The sequence below is a fragment of the Prenolepis imparis genome, unplaced genomic scaffold (assembly GCF_030444845.1).
Source record: "Prenolepis imparis isolate NDT839.2.m4 unplaced genomic scaffold, iyPreImpa1.0 SCAF_192, whole genome shotgun sequence".
In the NCBI taxonomy this organism is placed as follows: Eukaryota; Metazoa; Arthropoda; class Insecta; order Hymenoptera; family Formicidae; genus Prenolepis; species Prenolepis imparis.
Genome location: NW_028141350.1, coordinates 21,703 through 41,207, shown reverse-complemented (window position 1 = coordinate 41,207; position 19,505 = coordinate 21,703). Strand labels below are relative to the sequence as shown.

The 19,505-nt window shown below is 40.7% G+C and overlaps 1 protein-coding gene and 1 pseudogene across 1 annotated transcript; both read right to left on the bottom strand.

Annotated features, from left to right (window-relative positions):
- Positions 1–344: 344 nt before the first annotated feature.
- On the bottom strand, positions 345–2,676 carry LOC145947934 (uncharacterized). The gene is made up of 3 exons (XM_083057695.1): positions 2,101–2,676; positions 945–1,802; positions 345–473 (listed from the first exon to the last, which is right to left on the bottom strand). Exons 1-3 carry the CDS (start codon positions 2,674–2,676, stop codon positions 345–347), a joined length of 1,563 nt encoding a protein of 520 aa, XP_082913821.1.
- Positions 2,677–12,085: 9,409 nt separating this feature from the next.
- Positions 12,086–18,040, bottom strand: LOC145947932 (uncharacterized; annotated as a pseudogene).
- Positions 18,041–19,505: the final 1,465 nt, after the last annotated feature.

The window sequence follows — 19,505 nt, the reverse complement described above, 5'->3', positions numbered from 1 at the left end:
GTAGGAGGAATGGAAGTGAGATATTCCTTCCATTCCTCCACAAGTTGTCGTCGGGCTTGGAGCCTTACGACACCCCGGACCCTATCAGTAATGGGTACCTCCAACCCACGAAGCTCCCTTATTCGCTCGTGCACTCCGGTGTGTGCACGAGCCACGAGCTCCATGGGCGGGAGACCCGCCAGTACCGAGGCCGCCGCATGCGAGACCGTCCTATAACCGCGTACGACGCGGATGGCCACTCTGCGCTGAATTCGGCGCAGAACATCCCGAATGCGCTTCGTGGCCACCGCCTCGTCCGCCCAAACCGGTGCCCCGTACATGGCTACCGAGTTGACGGTGCTCGCTTAAAGCCGGCGCACCCGATCGTCCGGTCCCCCCAGATTTGACAGCAGCCGGCTAAGTGCTGCTGCCACTCTGTCCATCTTCTCGACCAGACGATCGAAGTGGTCGCAAAAACTCCATCTCCCGTCCAGCTGGAGTCCAAAGTATTTCATGCTCTTTCCCAGCTAGACGGGTATGTCGTCCACCTTTATGTGGGCCACTGGTGGCCTCCCATGGGAACCATCATGAAAGAAGATGGCTTCCGTTTTCCTGGGAGCCACCCTTAGGCCCATTCTTCTAGTAGATCGCACGACGCATGCCACCGCGAGGTTTGCCGTCCCTACCGCTTCCCCCCAGTCTTCTCCCCCGGCTAATAGTAACGTGTCGTCTGCATAGCAGACGACATTACAGCAGGGAGGAGGGCAGTCCTTATCACGCGGTCGTACGCGATGTCCCAGAGTATGGGTCCTAAGACTGACCCCAGTGGGACACCGCAGTACATCTCCCTCTGGCAATTGGTACCGCTCTTGTCGCGGTACCCCAGGCCCCTTCTCTGAAAGTAGGACTTAATCACCTCCACGAGGTATTGAGGGACGCCGTGGTGTCTCAAGGCGTCCCCTCACCTTTCCCCAGAGCAGAGTGTTAAAGGCATTTGTAATATCTAACGATATTGCCACCAACGCCCTGCCCTCTCCCGTGTTGGATCGCACGAGGGAACGCACACGCAGGATCGCGTCCGTAGTTGATCTTCCCTCGCGGAATCCGAATTGCTCCTCGTGGAGGTTCGGTCCCACTTCACTGAGATGCCGAACGAGTCGGTTCGCTATCACCCTTTCAAGAAATTTGCCGATCTCGTCCAGCAAACAGATAGGCCTGTATGCCGAGGAAGCTCCCGCCGGTCTGCCCCCCTTTGGGATGAGGACCACATTAGCCCTCTCCCAGACCGGGGGGAAATATCCCTCTCGGAGGCATCCCGAAAATAGCTGTCGAACTGGCTCGGACAAGTGAGCCAAGGCAATGACCCATACCCGGCCGGGAATTCCGTCGGGACCCGGGGCTTTGTTTCCCCGGGCCCGTAATCTCTTTATTATCCCGGCCATCTCGTCGCTGGTTACTTCCAAGTCCTCGTCCCACTCCACGGGTTCCCGTTCGAATAGTTCGGGAACCCTTTCTGCTCTTGGGAAGAGTGTGGAGAGGGTATTTTCGAGGACCTGTGGGTCCAGCGACTCCGTCACTGGGGGCGCCCAGTGTCTAATTTTGTTCATCACGATTTTGTATGGGCGCCCCCTTGTCCAGGGTAAGCAATTGCTCATCCCATGCACGTGCCTTGGCCCGTCTGATGGCGGCGCTGAGGCTTTTCTGGCTTCTCGGTAACCCCCCAGGGCCTCTTCCGTTGCCTCGGCGAGGCCGCGTCTCCTCGCTCTCGTGAAGCGGCGTCTGGCTTGTACCGAGGATCTTCGTAATTCAGCGATTTCCTCGGACTACCAGTACGCCGCCCTTTGCGGCCTTGATTTGACTCGGGGGATGGCGAAGTTACATGCCTTGGTCATGAGTTCCCCGAGCCATTCCACCTGGCCCTCAACATCCCCTGGTTTTCTATTCCGGGCCAGGTCGCCGAGAGCACAACTGCCATCAATTTGTCCGAGTCCAATTTTTTCAGGACCCACCTTTTGAGTGGTACCTCCCCCTCCCCGTGGTTGCGGTTTTGCAACCCCGGCGGGCGATGTCGACCCTCATCTGAATGTATAGGTGATCAGAGAGGATCTCTTGGCTCATTACCCGCCAGTTGTCTACACGGTCTATCGCAGAGGGGGAAGCCCATGTCAAGTCTACGATGGAATCTCCCTGCGGCCGGACTAGGGTGCTGCTTGTGCCTTCGTTTAGAATGCAAAGACCGAGCACCGATGCCCAGTCTTCTAGGACCTTGCCCCTTTGGTCAGTACGCCGGGAACCCCATCGCATGGATTTAGCGTTGAAGTCCCCGGCTACTATAATCGGTTCGGGGAGTCTTCTCTGGACGAGTATTGATAGCTCGTCCAGGATGTCCCCGAATTGGGCAGGGTCCACTCTTGAGGAAATGTAGCACCCTACCACCCAGAGTGGGCTCCACTCGACGGCTACATGGGCTCTGCCATCCCCGATCTTAGTACAGGGAGGAGAACCCGTCTCCTGCCTCCACGTTATGGCAACCGAGCCGTTCGCGTCCGCCGCCCAGCACGGGTGATTTGGCAGGACTCTATACGGCTCGGCTGCCACTCCCAATCCATATTTGCCTTCAGTCAGGGCGTGTAGAAAGAGATCTTGCGCCCTGGCGCAGTGGTTCAAATTGGTTTGGAGGAGGTCTCTTTTCTTCATATTTTACTGAAGTTCTTAGGCCTCCTCCATGACCACTTCCATGATTTGCTCCGGTTCCTTGGCTGGAGTTTCTTTGGCTGCTGGAGCCTCCTTTTCTTCTGTTGTCTGAGGGGTCCCCTTTGTCCTTAGTTTCCTTTGGGGTTTGGGGGTTTCTCTTGCTCTTCCTGCACCGGCTTAGTTGGGAGTTCCTCTCCTTTCTTTTCTCCTGGCGCTTCCTTCTCCTGCGGTCTTTTGTTTCCCCTTCCCTTTCCTTTGTGTTTTTTCGGATGGCAGCTATCGCTGCCGATCCTGTGGTTTGCCGGCAAGCCGGCCTCCGCGCACAGGGCACACCTAGTTTTTGCGGTGCATCCGCTGGCTTTGTGACCGGATGCGCCGCAATTGTAGCAATTGCCTCTTCTGTCGGCCGTGTTTGTGCAGTTTTCCTGCACGTGGCCCCTTTCAAAGCATTTATGACATTGAAGGGGCCTCGTCTTCAGCTCTACCCCGGCCGTTATCCATCCCACTTGTATTTTGCCTGCGGCGGCAACCTTGTTTACCGCCGCCAGCGGGCATTGTACCCATAGGGTCCCCATTGCCTTGAGGGGAATCTTATTGCCCCCGTTTTTATTTCGGAGGCGTCACATCCACCGATCCTTACAATCTCTGCCACCACCTCTTTCGTGGTGGCGGATTCATCCAGGCCTCGCACCCTCACCTCTCTTCTCTTCATAGGACGCGCGACCCGGACCCCTTCTTTGTCTTTGAGGACCTCTCGCAGCTTACTTGCGAAGAGGTTCGCTTTTTCCATCTTCCCCTTCCCCGGTATTTCGTATACTAGGGCCCCTGTGACGGCCCTCCTCACCTTAACCCTCTCGATTTTCAGCTGTGCCAGATCTATTTTCTGGCGAGCTAACCGGATGGTATCCCCGTATTGCCCCTCAGGGCACGTAAGCGTTACCGCTGCTGTACGCGGAGTCCTCCTTGTCTTTCCCAAGCCGGCATCCTGGGCAGCCTTCCCCTTGTCGGCCCTCTGAGTAAGAGGGGGGAGGCTTGTGATCCCGTGCCGGCTTTTTCGGGAGGCCTGGTGGGCTGGGTGTTGTTTGCCCTTTCGTTTCTCCTCTCTTTTCTTCGCCCAGGTGTTCTGTTCTTGCGAAGGCGGCTGGAGAGTGAGGGGAGTTTTATTAGAGGGGAACTCCTTTTGCCGGGCAACGTTTATTCCCGATGGTCCGGCTTTTCCTTCCCTTGCCATTTGGCTCGTCACCCTCTGGCTGGTTCTGACATTTTTCGGAACCGATTTCTTCCCCTTCTTATTCTTTCCCTTGTTGGGCCGAGCAGGGACTGCGACCTTGGTCGCGGCGGACTGTGGGCCCTCTTTGGGGGAGACCTTCCCCTTCTTGCTGCCATTCTTTCCCTCGTTGGGCCGAGCAGGGACCGCGGCTTTGGTCGCTGCGGATTGTGGGCCTTCCTTGGGAAAGATCCTTCCCGGTTGGTGAGAGGCTTGGCTTTGGGGCGCTCCTGCGCTCTTCTCAAGTCTGCCTCTCCTATCGAGGAGGCGTTCAATATTGAACGTAAGCGCATCATACGCGCGGCGGCTCTCCTCGCTGTTCACCCCTGGGGGGTACGTCCTCTCCAACTCCTTCGACACCCTTTTAATTGGGGGTCTGTGCGTTGGAGTCGGAGTGGGTGCACTTTCCTCTTCCACGTCGATTTCCATCTCCTCTTCTGCCTGCCCTGGGGGCTCTACGACGATGACGGTGGTTTGTTTCTCCGCTGTCGCCACTTTTTTTGCTGGCTCCTCCCGGTCTTCGGATGCCGTTTTATCTTTCGGCGTCCTCTTCTTCGTGACTTCGCGGCGGATTTTCATTTCGTTGCGAAGTCGGAGGTTCTTGACCCTCAGCTCCCTTACTTGTTTTTAAGGGCCTCCAGTTCGCTCTCCTCTTCTCTTCTTTCTGTTGTGTTTGCCTCCATTATCGGCGCTTTAACATCGAGGGTGTGCATTGCTGTCTGTAATAGACACGCTGCTTCGCCTATCTCTTTCCTTACTGTCCCCTTCATATTTTTGAAGCGGATAGCAATCTTCTTGAGGGCTGTTGTACTGTCCATGGATTGAGCGGATATATCCATGAGAGGGGCTTGCCTCATCTCATCCATACGGTTGGCCACCTTCTCCTCAAGTCTATCCCATGCTTGGCTGTCGGTCAGAGGTATGTTCGGATCGAGTATCTCCCGTTCCTCCTCTTGCTCTCCTTCGCTGCTCCTCTGCCCTCCTAGTCTTAAGCACCTCATAATCCCTGGTCGTGACCGGGCGGCCCTGCTTCCTCTTTTTGGGAAGGGGCTCTTGCTCCACGTTGGGGATATAATTATTATCCTCCTCGTTGGCCACTGTACTACACTCCGAGACTCTCGATGTGCTAGGCCTTGCCTCCACGTCCTCTCTTCGCAGGCGGATGGAAACCTGCTTCACCTCGACCACCTTAGGTTTCGGTAATCGCGGGCCCGGTCTTAATCTCGGATCCTCTGTCCCTCCCTCCTCCTCCTTCTTAATATTAGTAAGGTTTTGTATTTGTTTGCTGAATTTTTAAATAAATGAGGAGGATCCTACCATGTAAGGCAAGATAGAGGTAAGTTTTTCACATTGTTCTCACGGCTACATAAAATCAGTTATTCTCGCGGCTACTCAAAATCAGTTGTTCTCACGGCTACTCAAAATCAGTTGTTCTCACGGCTACTCAAAATCAGTTGTTCTCACGGCTACTCAAAATCAGTTGTTCTCACGGCTACTCAAAATCAGTTGTTTTCACAGATTTTAGGCAGATTTAGGCAGATTAAAAATTAAACGTTTTAAAAATGGCTGGCGAATGGTCGGAACGTGAAAGAATCACTATCCTCATGATGCGTGGATGGGGTGACAACGAGCGATCGTACGCTGCTGTCGCTCGATTATTTAATGAGACGTATCCGAATCGTCGAATTAATAAGTCCACTGTCTTAAAAACAATAGAACGTTTTAGAGAAACTGGTAGCGTAAAAAATCGCCCTAAATCAGGGAGACCATTGTCTGCCACTAACGAAGAAAAACAACTTGATGTTATGCAGACATTTATTGAAGATCCCAATTCTACTATTAACAGAGCCGCTCAAATTCACGATATTGCTCCCAAGTCCGTTTGGAGAATTTTAAAGAAAAACAAGTTCTATCCATACAAATTACAATATGTTCAAGAATTGCAAGACGGAGATCTGGAGCGTCGTATAGGTTTTTGTGAAAGAATGATGGCACTAATAGATGTCCGGCCCATCTTCCCTTATCAAATTGTTTTTACAGACGAGGCAACTTTCACGTTAACGGGAGAAGTTAATAATCAAAAGAATCCGAATTGGGTGCGGGAAACTCACACACAATATCCACAAAAAATTAATGTATAGTGTGGAATAATAGATGGCTACTTAATAGGGCCGTTTTTTTTTTAAGAAAATCTGAACGCTCAAAGATATGAGAGATTACTTGTAGATCAAATAATTCCAGCCATACGAAATATTTTTCCAAATAATTTCGAAGAAATATGGTTTCAGCATGATGGAGCTCCTGCTCATTTTGGTTTACGGCCACGTCAAATTTTAAATGAGACTTTTCCATTACGATGGATAGGAAGAAGGAACAGAAATGAGGGAGGAGAGGATTGGCCACCTCGGTCACCAGATCTAACTCCTCTTGATTATTATCTATGGGGATACCTGAAGAGTAACGTTTACAAAACAAAATCTGAAAACATCCAAGAATTGATACAGCGAATAAGGGATGAAATAGATTTGATATCTTTTGAGACGAATCGTAGAGCCATTTCTGCATTCTATCAAAGATTGGCATATTGTCAGGAAGTAAATGGCAGCCACTTTCAGCATTTACTTTAACACACTGAGTAAAATTTATTTTAAAACACGGAGTAAAAGGTTTTGAATCATTAAAAAGAGATAACAGTTTTCAATCGTCTGTTCTGCAACCTATCACCACTATGTACACATTCACACTTGTTTAGCCACACGCGCGCACACACACACACACATACACACAAGGGATCAAATTCATGCCACTTCCACGCAGTTGATCCTGGATAACACTAAGTGCATGAAATTTCGAAATTTGAACGGCCGCCATTTTGAATGAGGGGGTCGTAGCGACTTAAAATTTTAAGGGTGTGTTTGTTATGAAAAGACCTTTCAAACGAGCCCCCACTCGACCCTTAATCCAATTTAAAATTTTCAACCCCCCTCTTACCCCCGCGTACCAGGTGGTGGGGGATGATCGGTATCCATGTCATAAGGTAGCTTTTTTGATAAATCAAAATACGTGTTTTACCGTTTTTTGATATTTTCATTTTTACAAAAATTATTTAGGGGTTTCCACACTTTTGACAAACCCTGTATAAAGAAAATGGCTTTATTTTTGCTCTACGTGTTATATAAACGGAGATATTACAATGCAAAGTTTGTTTTATTAAAAAATTGTTGGTTCAAGTTTTGGTCATCGTCGTCGACCTTCTCAATGCGCATGTGCGTGACAAAATGTACTGTGTCACGCTGGGGTGCGTTCGGATTCCCCATCCGATGGGTGAGCGTTGGGTGACTGGGAGATGGGCGGAGCAAGAGCTGAGTGTTCCACGAAGCTATGGAATCGGAACGGTAACCGAATGGAAATATAAACAAATATGGAAGTTAATAGACAACGATTAATTGTTGCAGCTGTAGTGCTAGGAGATAATTTACTTAGATCAATTGTAATATTTGATAGTGATTCTGACAGTAGCGATAGTGATACTGATGAAGATGATTTACAATTATGGAGAAAAATGATTCTACGCGGCAGATCGCATAAATCTTTGAGATTGAAAGGTTATGTCGAACGTATAATTCCTCTACTCACAAAGGATCAATTTAGAAAACATTTTAGAATGATTCCAAACGTTTTTGAAAATCTTGAAGCATTACTTGGTCCAGTATTATCAGTTACAAATGGAAAGGCAGTGATTCCAGTTAGAAAGCAACTATTAGCAACATTGTGGCTATTAGCTACTCCTGACTCATATCGGTATGTTATTACAAGTAAAATTGATATTTGCGGATATATTTACTGCTATTTGTGGATATACTTATTGAAAATATGATATAATTTTTCTTTCGTCTAGTTCTGTCGGTGAAAGATTTGATATAGCAAAGAGCTCTCTCAGTTACAGCTTTTTGAGAGTTATTGAAGCTATAAATGAAGCTATAATTGCAGGCCAGTTTATCAAATGGCCAAGAGGTCAATATCTACAAGAAGTAAAAACAGGTTTCAGTAAAAACATTGCATTGTGTGGTATTATTGGTGCTATTGATGGCACTCATATTTTGATAAAACAACCCAGGGTATAATATAATTAGCTACAATCATGATAATTATATATGAACAAATATAAAAATAACTTGTTTTTTTCCTTATATGTTTTTCTTTATGTATATTTTAGAGAGATGCCCAGTTCTACAAAACTTATAAAAAGACGTATGCAATCACACTTCAAGCTGTTTGTGATGATTGCTTACGTTTTACAGATTGTTTTGCTGGCTATGCTGGCTCAGTTGGTAACTTGAGAATCTTACGAAATTCAGACCTTTGGAGAGAAATTCAGATCGACAAACAAAATTACTTCCCTGAAGATGAATTTATCATTGGCGACAAAGCTTATCCAGTATTAAGCTGGTGTATTCCTCCATACATAGATCGTGGTCAATTAACTAATGTAAGTTTACAATTCTATTTTATATGCTATTTTTTATATTAAAATGGAAGCAGTAACTATTGTTATTTTAGATATTTAAGTAGAGATTTGGGTTTTTTATAGGCTCAAAAGAAGTTTAATCACGAGATCTCTGCTAAAAGATCCGTTATTAAAAGAGCATTTGCGTTATTGAAGGGCAGATTCAGGAGATTGAAATATCTTGATATGAATGTTGATGAGATGATACCTTATGTAATCATTGCATGTACAGTATTGCATAACATTTGTTTGGAGGGTGTTGATGATAATGTAGAAGATTTAATAGAAGAAGGAGCTGAAGTGATCGATGAAGATATTTATGATGTAGGTAGGTATAGCTAATGAAGTAGCAGGAGAGATAAAGCGTGACTATCTGTGCAATCTTGTAGCTGGTGTATAGACTTATAAGTAATATCTATTGTCAGCTGAAAGCTTTAATTTATTATTCAAATATAGATTCTATTTTTATAATTGCATTTATGAAAAAATAAAACAGTTATGAAAAACATTCATTTTATTGTTTTTTTGTTACAACTTACATCTAATAAAATCCAGTAAAATAAAAATGCTTACAAACATATTGAACAGCTCTAAAGCTAAATGTTAGAAATTCGAACAGAATTTTCACTTGTAATAAAAATAAAATATTAAAATATATATACATGTTTTCATTATAGTTTTATCTTTGTGATGCTTTTTTTAAATTACTGACTCATCAATAATAACAAAAATATTTAAAGAATAAAGCTAAAGAACAGGCTGTAACTTATGCTGGAATCGACAAAGTGGAAATTGCACACAAGAATTCAAGAGAACTGCTATTATATATATATATATATATATATATATATATATACATGAAAATGTAAAGATAAAGGGGAGAATGTGATAACAGCTAAATTAATTAAAGAAAATCTTCTTTGGGAGCACGCTAAAAGTAATGTAAAAATAAAAGAAAAGGCATGAAAAAAAGTATTGATCTTTATCAGTTCCAACATAAATTATATCTGTTACAGACTGCATAAATTAAGAATCACAATATAACTTACGTTTAAGTAACACATAAGTAACATAACATTAATAAACAAAATGGCATTAATCCAACATTAACTAAAAATATTAATTTCAACACATTACTTACAAAAAATAAAAATAATAAAATGTAAGACTTACATTTCTATTCTAGAGTTGAAATCACAGTAAAGGTAATTGCGAATTTAAAAATAACCAAAATTTGTCCAATAATTTATTCATGGCAGTTTCATAAGCCTTAATCGCTTCAGCTTGGTGTCGCATTCTTTCTTAATGTCGCCTTTCCTTAGTTCCTTAGCTTGTTCTCGTACAGTAGCTGCTTCTTGCTGTAGAAGTGCCCACTTTTCTAGCTCTTTGCTAACTTTACTTTTCTTCTTAGGTTTCTCAGTCTTTTTATTAGTCTTATTTTCTGTAAAATTTTCAATGTTTTCCCTCTCTTCTTCATCTTCAGATGAGAGAAATGCACAAGGTGAACGCGTGTGCTTCTTCAAATTAGAAGCGATAGCTACCGGTTTGATTATAGGTTTTTCACCAAATACTGCGTCCATTTCTTCATAAAATTTGCATGTCTGTAAATCTTGTCCACTCTTGTTTACGTTATTGTCTCTAGTTTTAGTATACATTTTTCTGACATCTTTAAACTTATTTTCACACTGCTTTCCAGTGTACTCCCAAAGAGGATTCTCCTCAATTAATTTTGCTGCGATCATATTCCAAACTTTATCATTTGTAATAGTAATACTCTTGAATTTGTCCTCGTGCAACTTCCATTGGCTTATAAGTGCTTTGACAGCATTCTCGTCTTTCCATGAAGCTTGTTGCTTACTTGAACCTTTAATTAATAAAAAATATTGTAGAAATAGAAGAAATCATAAAAAAAGATTTAATAATTATATAATTTCTGTATATAATACCTGTAATTTTGACTTATTCTACGTGACATTCATTGTCATGCACTTTTTCTCGCATTGTTATATTAAAGTGCTTACACACATTTTTTTCATCTGGGAGGTAAATTATTGTCTGGGTTGAAATGAGAAAAAATCAACTAATGAGAAAAATCAACTTATTTTTAGTTCTCTGCTTTGTTTAACAAAAAGTAATTGACTCGCTTCAACAAATATATTTATAAATACAATTACAAATATATATCAATAAATATATTATAAATACATGACATTTAATTACATATTTTTAATATTGGTAATGTGATAAACATATTTTGTAAAATACAAATAATAGTGATGCTGGCTTCTGCCATAACCTTAATTAGTATATAATTATTACACACAAAATATATTTAGCAATATTTATTACCTTTGAGATCAAACGCCATCAATCTACCATCTTGCACAATAACTTCTCCGGCTTCATTTGTACATAATTTTATATTGTTAAAATCCATATTAAAAACTTTGTTTTACGTTAGGTAAAATAGTATAATTTCGCGGTCTTTAGTCTCTCTCACCCAACCACCCGGCTCTCAGAGCCGGGTGAGTTAGAAGTTCTTCCAAGTGCTCTCTAGTGGGAATCCGAACGCTACTGCTAGTTACTTCTGGGGAGGTTCGGAAGGAATTCGAACGGTTTTTGGGTGCCTGGGAGCACTCAGGTGGGGAATCCGAACGCACCCCTGGGTGACCTTCCTTCTCTCTCTATGCCTAGGCTAGTGAGAAAACGGGCGCTCTCTATTTTTGTGAGGCAACCAGCTATACCTCTGGGACGCCGAGAGCTAGAACCGAAGTTACGGATCTAGGGAATGTTGTAGGTCACAGGAGTGGGGGTATTAGTTACTAGTTGGGAGTATCGAATCTCTTAGCGATATCTTTGATGTCGTTTAAAATAGTGATAACTTGATCGAAAGTTAATTTACCATTCAAATATTCATAGATCAAATTGACTATTAATTGGTAAATCGTATTGCAAATTAAGCCTTGAAGTTGTTTATTCATCTGGATAATAAAAATTCAGGGGTTAATTAATCAAATGAATTTGATATTTATTTAATCGTCTACGAATTCGACGCTTATTTGTGCACCAGGGATATGAAGATTATCTAAGCAGACTATGAGTTGATCGATATCAATAGTTCCTTCTAAAACGTCAGTTAGTAAACTGATAATTATATTTATAATTGAATTTGCATCGTCGTTTGTTAATCCTTGGACTTCTAATTCAGTAGATCTGGGTAGCATTTGAATTAATTGGTTGAGGCAATGATGAGAATAATATATTAAGTGTACATATATCAATAATTTAGATAATTGTCATACTCATCTGTTTCTAAAGAATTCTCAGGGAGTTGAGCTTTTAGTTGAGACATTAAATCGTTAGGTTGAGATTCTTCTTGATGGTTATCTGCAGTGTAATCTTCTTTTAAATAGCGTATGTTCTGACACCATTCAGAGAATAATATTAATTCTGGAGAGTATGAATCTAATTGTAAGCCTGACGGTAAGTTTATTACAGGCGTTATTTCGTGTTCGTTAGTTAAGCTTCTTGGGGTATTAGTTTGAGAAGAAAACGTCTTTAAGCGACGCAATGCATCGGGAAAAAATGATACTATTTCGCACGATTTGATACGCGGCTTAATTTTATGTGCCTTACGCTTAAACCAGCGTAAAGTCGATGCAGCGCGTGCTTCGCGAGTTTTCAAGCCGGCTCGATGATTTCTCTTTATCCGATGTGCTTTTCTGTTTCTCGGGTTGCTCATCTACAAGGGGTCATATGGTCATAATGAAGGGTTTATAATGAGTTAGATAAGAACTATCGTGAGATAACATGAAGGGGAACTAGAGAGAGTGGGGTATCAATGTCCGATATGTCTATTCATTCGATTTTAAATACGAATTCAAAAGGAAGGTCGAGGGGTACGGAAAATGTCATCGGGCAAGTACGAAGGATGCCTCGTCGACGATGGAGATTATTTAGGGCGTTGATGGGCACTTTGTCATCGAGCAAGTACGAAGGATGCAACGACGGGAAGTAGGGGAAATGACAGAGAGTTGCTTGTGCTTACGGTAAAAGTATGCGTTGCAACTATAGGTAAAATGAGGATTGGACCACGTCCAGAGTGAAATTAGTTTCGGAATTCTGTTTAAGAATTCTTATGCGATATCTAGTCTCCTGTTATCGATTTTTATTAGGTGAGAGAAGGTAATGAGGAATTGTCTTCGGGCAAGTACGACGGATGCCTCGTCGACGATGGAGATACGCAGGGTGTTGATGGGCGCTTTGTCATCGGGCAAGTACGAAGAATGTCTCGACAACGACGGGAAGTTGAAGAAATGGTAGAGAGTCGTGTGGACCTACGAAAGGTACGTCCAACGGCTAGAGGTAAAATGCGGGTTGGACGACGTCCGAGTGATACCAGGAGTATTGTTTCTACGTTAATATTACTAATTTCTGATATTGATACCTTGAATAATTATGGAAAGGTAATTGGATTCTGATTTGATAAATATCGATTGACAATGGGAAACTGTTAGCTACATGCAATGCTTAACAGTTGATTTCGTTTATTTATTTTTGAAGATTTTAATGATTGAAAGAGACTTGTCAGTCTGGCGCATTTTAGTATTGGAATTCGCGTAAAGCGGCGTATTAAATAGTCTGGGTAATTATAAGTACTTACCTTGTGATAGACTGTGAACTTCAGGCAGTGGATCGTTATACGCTCGTTCGCCTTCTTCCCTTCTCTAGGACCTCGGTCGCGGGATGTTTGGCAAAATCAACGTACTCGAGTTTTGATGCACAAGAGTTCTTTATTTAACTTTTACTTTATAATTCTATGCGCGACTAACAAATCGGGTATGTCAACGCAGTTGACGGCAAACGCGTGACTTTATACAGAGTATCGTAAGGCTACAGAAATGATGTGCTGTAGAGCTACGGTGAAATCTCGATAACGAGATGCCGTAGTGTTACGGTAAGATGCCGATGATGATATGCCGTAACGAAGTTAAGAATTAAGGGTTTATATACCCATCAAATCGAGAAAAATCTGAGTGTCGTATGCAGTTTCCTTTTGGTGGGGATTTCTAAGAAAGACGTTTTCTTGGAATATGTCACAATAAATTGTACTAAGAGGTCACGATGCGATGACCCGCAAGAGCGAGCGCTCTAGGTGTCAACTATCAATTTACGAGTTTTAGATAATCTGGACCGGATATCGAAGTTCGGCGGTGCGCTTGAGATGAGGAGCGACGATTCCAAGAAGCGTCTGATTTATTATTCTTTTGCGGTTTGAACGCTAGCATCCGATAACGCGAGAAAGATAACGGACGAAAGCGGCTTGTCACCTACGGTCGACTCTTAATTACTTGCTGATTTGTGAGCTGATTTTAGAGGGGTCCGCGCATAGATACATGTTAAAGTTTCTTACAGTTCGCCAAATATTTATTTGTACGTTTATGGAATCATTTCTTATATAATTTATTTTATGTTATTTAATTAGGATTCTTAATGATTGATAATTTATAGTAAAACTTGGGTTTAATGCAATAGGATAAGATTAAGTTATTTCTAAATTATAGAATTATGATTCCATAACGTAATATCGAGAATTTCTTGTTCTCGTTTGACTTAATTCTATAATAAAATATTCTCCTTAAGGGGATGCTGAAGTCACAGCCGAACTCAAACGGGATAGCGCCCTCATCTTAGCGCAATTAAAATTGTCGGTAATTACCGACAATTCTAATTCCGCTCTTATCGACAGTAATTTTTATTATTAAATTTACATTTACAAAACTACATCATTGTACCTTGTGCACAATAAATAGCAAAAATAATAAAAAAAATATTAGGAATATAAATATTATTAGGAATAAGAATTATTTTAAAATAAAATCGAAAAGACTAATAAAAATACAAATTCGGGTATAAAGGATTATTAAAAGCTAATAAGCTAGTAAGCTTTTTACACTCGAATTTATATTTGTATATTAGTGTTTTTTCGATTTTATTATTTTAAAATAATTCCTATTTATAATATTTAGTATTTATTCCTAATTATTTCTCTATTGTGTGCCTAACAGACGCGTGGTCTGTCGATAGCTGCGTCGTCGCATGTAAAGAAACGACTCGCACTTATTTTTTCTTCTCTCTCTCTCTCTCTCTCTCTCTCTCTCTCTCTCTCTCTCTCTCTCTCTCTCTCTCTCACTCTGGTTTTATTAATATTTTATAAAGAGAGAGAAGGATAGAATGAGCCCCGTCCGCCGCCCATTCTCGTGAGACGCAACCAACAAATTTAGTTTTCGTCTCTTCGTAGAGATTCTAGTTTATGCACATGTAAATGCATCTTTTTCTTTAGAAAAAATGCTATTTTTTGTATACATGCAGTAACAAATGCACTGTGTTTTATCTCTCAAATTTATCACATTACATAATATCAATTATGAGTTGAAAAATCTTATAATTGATTTGTTTATGATACGATAACAATAATTTATTTTCTTGGGAAAAGCGACAATTTATCATTTTCTATAATGGTAAGAAAATGACGTCTCATGCGCTCTACGTCACGAGAATATGTTTTCTCACAAGGATTTTTTCCCAAAACTATATCTGCGGCAAAGGCCGCAGCGTAAATTCCACAACACAAATTATCCGGTTGTGTTTGCACTTTTTCAAAAATTATATCATTTACATTTATTTTAAGAAAACATTTGTGAATATAATTTTTTTCCTTCGCTGCCAATTTTTCGTATGTACAGTTGGGTATGCTGTCATACACGCGAAGTTTTGTGCCGTCGAAAAAAATGCATCGCCAGTGATCAGTATAATTCCCTCCAATGATTTGTAAGCTTTTGCCAGTATAATTGGCTTTAATCAGTTCTGGAAATTCTATGTACTGAACGCTTTGCGTTTCGAAACAAGAAGTTTCTCTAACGATGCGTAAGAATCTATCTAACGATTCATCGTTGAGTTTGTTCTGTGCAGGCAAAACATTCGCTTCCACCAAATAAAGAGGAGCAATTGTATCATCCAAAACTTTTCGACGTTTCGCTATTTCATCTTTAGTCAGTCTTCGTTTATTCTTTGAATAACTGACTAAGACGCAATCGCTATCTTGCTCTGTATCAATCAAAACAGCAGTATTTGTCACATCTGTTAGCAAAACGTTATTTTTAAATTGTTTGCTTTCTTGTTCAATATCTTTTTTTTCTATACCATTTTTTTCTATAGTTTGCAGCATGCTAATTTTCTTTCTAGACGCTTTTTCTTGAGCATCTATTATATATTCTAGGTTTCTAATCGGCATATGCCTATTATGACGGCTATCCAAGATTTCTGGAAGCATACAGTCATGATAGAAACGTATTAGAAAAGGCAGCATTTGATTCTTCTAAAAGGTTTTGTCTCTATTGATTATTATATGTATATTGATTATTATATCTATTGATAGTTTTTAAGCTTTTGGGGGTCCATATAGCAAATATGCAATAATTTCGCTGCGTTATATTCAACTGTCCTTGAATTTGATAAAAGAATAGATGATTTCGATTCATTTTATCATTATTTTTTTTTGTCAAATATACCTTTTAGTAAAGGAAATTTTTGTACTGCCTCATCAGCCGTAAAATTCTCAGCTGATAGAGGACATTTTATCTCCACTAGACTATCTTCATCAATAAGCCCATCGGGAGAAGCACCCAAGCATGAATTGTCATTATCAATAAACAATCCACATGGTTTAATTATTTTATTAATTTTTGCAGCCAATTCTATCCTGGCAACTTCCTCCTTATCGCAACCATATTTAGTGGCTGCAGTGTCAATGTGTGAAGGATACAAAATGCTTTTCACAGTCGCTGCACAAGACGTTGTTGGTCTCATGCGACATACGGTTCCAAAATGGGATGCCGTTAGCATTTCTCTTCTCAGTGAATGCCACAACTCACATTCACTTTGGCCTCTTGTCTCGTGTTCAATTTTTTGCCTGTTTATTGCATTTTCCGCCAACTTTTCTAAGTGATTTATTTCAAGTTGTTTATATGCATCTAATGGAAGATCAGGCTTTTGTGATTGTGGGCCATAATGAAGATCTGTTCCGATCTCTCTTTTGAATTTTTTAGGCCTGCCATGCATTTCTCGAGATTCTTTAGTTCTCAAAACCTTTTTTTTTCATCGGTTTTCCAAATTCTCGATAATCTGAGGAACATCCTTGTCCATGTTTTTATATACTTGCGAAAGAACTTCTTGACTATTATGTTGCGCAACAGCTCCCGCAATTCTAGCATTGTAAGAACCTCGTAGGCCGAAATTTATGCGCTTTCCACCTATTTCTTTGCAGATTATCGAATTAAACGCTTCTGCAGGATTATTTGTTAAATTTAATAACAAACTGTCGGAAGAAGCACTCAAGTACATGATAACACTCTCAATTTTTTGATATAAACCGTGCAATTTCAAATATGGCACATAATTTTTCTCACAGTTTTCTTTGCATATACGGCCGCGTTCTTTGCATCTTTTATGCTCACCAAAAATATGGCTAGGAATGTTCAAAATATCTTTTTGTAATTCCATAGCTTTGCTATGCTGAGGTAGATTTTCTTTCTGCCGTAGAGCAGCTTCTCTAGCACTTCTTTTCGTATTTTTAAAATGTTGTTTTTTACAACATTTCGTAGCTCTACAAAGCCACGTTTTCTTTTCTGTTTTGGCTGAACTGTCTCTGCAACAGTTTTCAGCTTTTTGCATAAATTGCGAAGCAAATGATTAGTGCATTCTATTTTTTTTACAGTTATCATTTGTTCGCGATACGGTGCATTATTTTTTATAGACTGATATACATTGCTGTCGCCATCAGCAATAACTGTTTTATATATCAGTCCATGCATTTCAAGGCTGTTTTTAAAACCTTCTACTATGGCTTTCCATTTTTGTAGAACTAGCGTTGCGATCAAAATTTTTATAACATTTATGATTATTTGGCTCCAGACCATTTTGCTCCGCCCTGTCACATACCGTACAAAATTTGTTGCGGATACCAATAAAGAGGACTTTTTTGTACGGTAACCAATTATGGCACCAACACCGGAAAGTGAATCGTAGGCGTTACCGTACGACCTCTTCATCCAACTACCATCCGCTACAACGGTAATATATGGAATGCCATTTATAATTTCATTCCTCCCGAGAGCGAGTTGCTTTTCAAGCTCGCCCGCCATTTTCATACTTTCCATGGCGGTTTTTTGAAAATCATCGACTATATTTTCTCGATTTTCTATATACCTCTTTTCAGTCATGCAGGGGATATTTAAACCCGCACAGAACTCTTCCAGTTGGGCGTAACCAATTCCAACTGTTACAGTTGTAAGTACAGCAGCTTTATTGCCATCCAACTTTGTAGGATCTTCTATGGGTTCTGACCATATGTTGGCTTTAGTGTTGCACATTTGACACTTGAAGCACAACTGTGTCAATAATCCACAGCTACAACACTTTACGAGTTTCCAATCTTTAAATTGGCACTCTATTCCTTTCATATGATTATCAAATACTTTGTGGATCTCATTCCACATATAAGAAATGTCGACAATGCGACGGCCTTCAAGCATGCATTCCTGGATACGATTTGGATCCAGGGGGCCATTATCGATAACAAAAGAATTGTTATCTTCACATTTATCAACACTTTTATAACACATATCTGTATTTGGAGTTGACTCCAGGCATTGCATTGTTTGGATACAAGTTATCGAATCCATCGAATCGGGATTTAATTCCACCGATTTCTGATAATCGATGGATTCGTTACTAGTACCCATAGTAGTGCTAGTGCTCCTGGAGTCATTTGATTGTTGCGTACTGTCGACAATGCAACGGCCTTCAAGCATGCATTCCTGGATACGATTTGGATCCAGGGGGCCATTATCGATAACAAAAGAATTGTTATCTTCACATTTATCAACACTTGTGTAACACATACCTGTATTTAGAGTTGACTCCAGGCATTGCATTGTTTGGATACAAGTTATCGAATCCATTGAATCGGGATTTAATTCCACCGATTTCTGATAATCGATGGATTCGTTACTAGTACCCATAGTAATGCTAATGCTCCTGGAGTCATTTGACTGTTGCGTACTGCTGTGCTTCAATAACTGCCGCCTGTAAAGAAAAATAAATGGATTAATATTTTATAAAATATTGCTACAAGAAAATAAGATTTAATTTAATTATATATTTTATAGTCTTGAAAAAAGTCAATTATCTGAAAAATAACTGCAGTCTTTTGTTTATAAATTTTTATCCAATAAAAAAAATTAACTATTATATACTACAATAAATAATGTTTTGAAAATAAATGTCACTATATTTTATAGTAAACAGAGCACACATGCAAACTGCTTCTGATATCAAATATAACCAGCACACGAATTGATCGCCTCTGGATTTTTTAAAATAACCAGCACACGAATTGATCGCCTCTGGATTTTTTAAAAATAATTAGCACACGAATTGATCGTCTCTGGATTTTTTAAATAACCAGCACACGAATTGATCGCCTCTGGATTTTTTAAAATAACCAGCACATGAATTGATCGCCTCTGGATTTTTTAAATAACCAGCACACGAATTGATCGCCTCTGGATTTTTTAAAATAACCAGCACACGAATTGATCGCCTCTGGATTTTTTAAAAATAATCAGCACACGAATTGAGCGCCTCTGGATTTTTTAAATAATCAGCACACGAATTGATCGCCTCTGGATTTTTTAAAATAACCAGCACACGAATTGATCGCTTCTGGATTTTTTAAATAACCAGCACACGAATGGATCGCTTCTGGATTTTATGACCAGCACACGAATTGATCGCCTCTGGATTTTTTAAATAATCAGCATACGAATAGATCGCCTCTGATATGAAATAATAACTAGAGCACACATGCATCTGATACAGCCAGCTCACGAATAGATCGCCTCTGGCACTAACTACTATAAAATACAGTAAATTTTTAGATATAAATATAAACAAAAGACTGCGTTGTTATCCTTCAGACATTATTGTTTTCTCAAG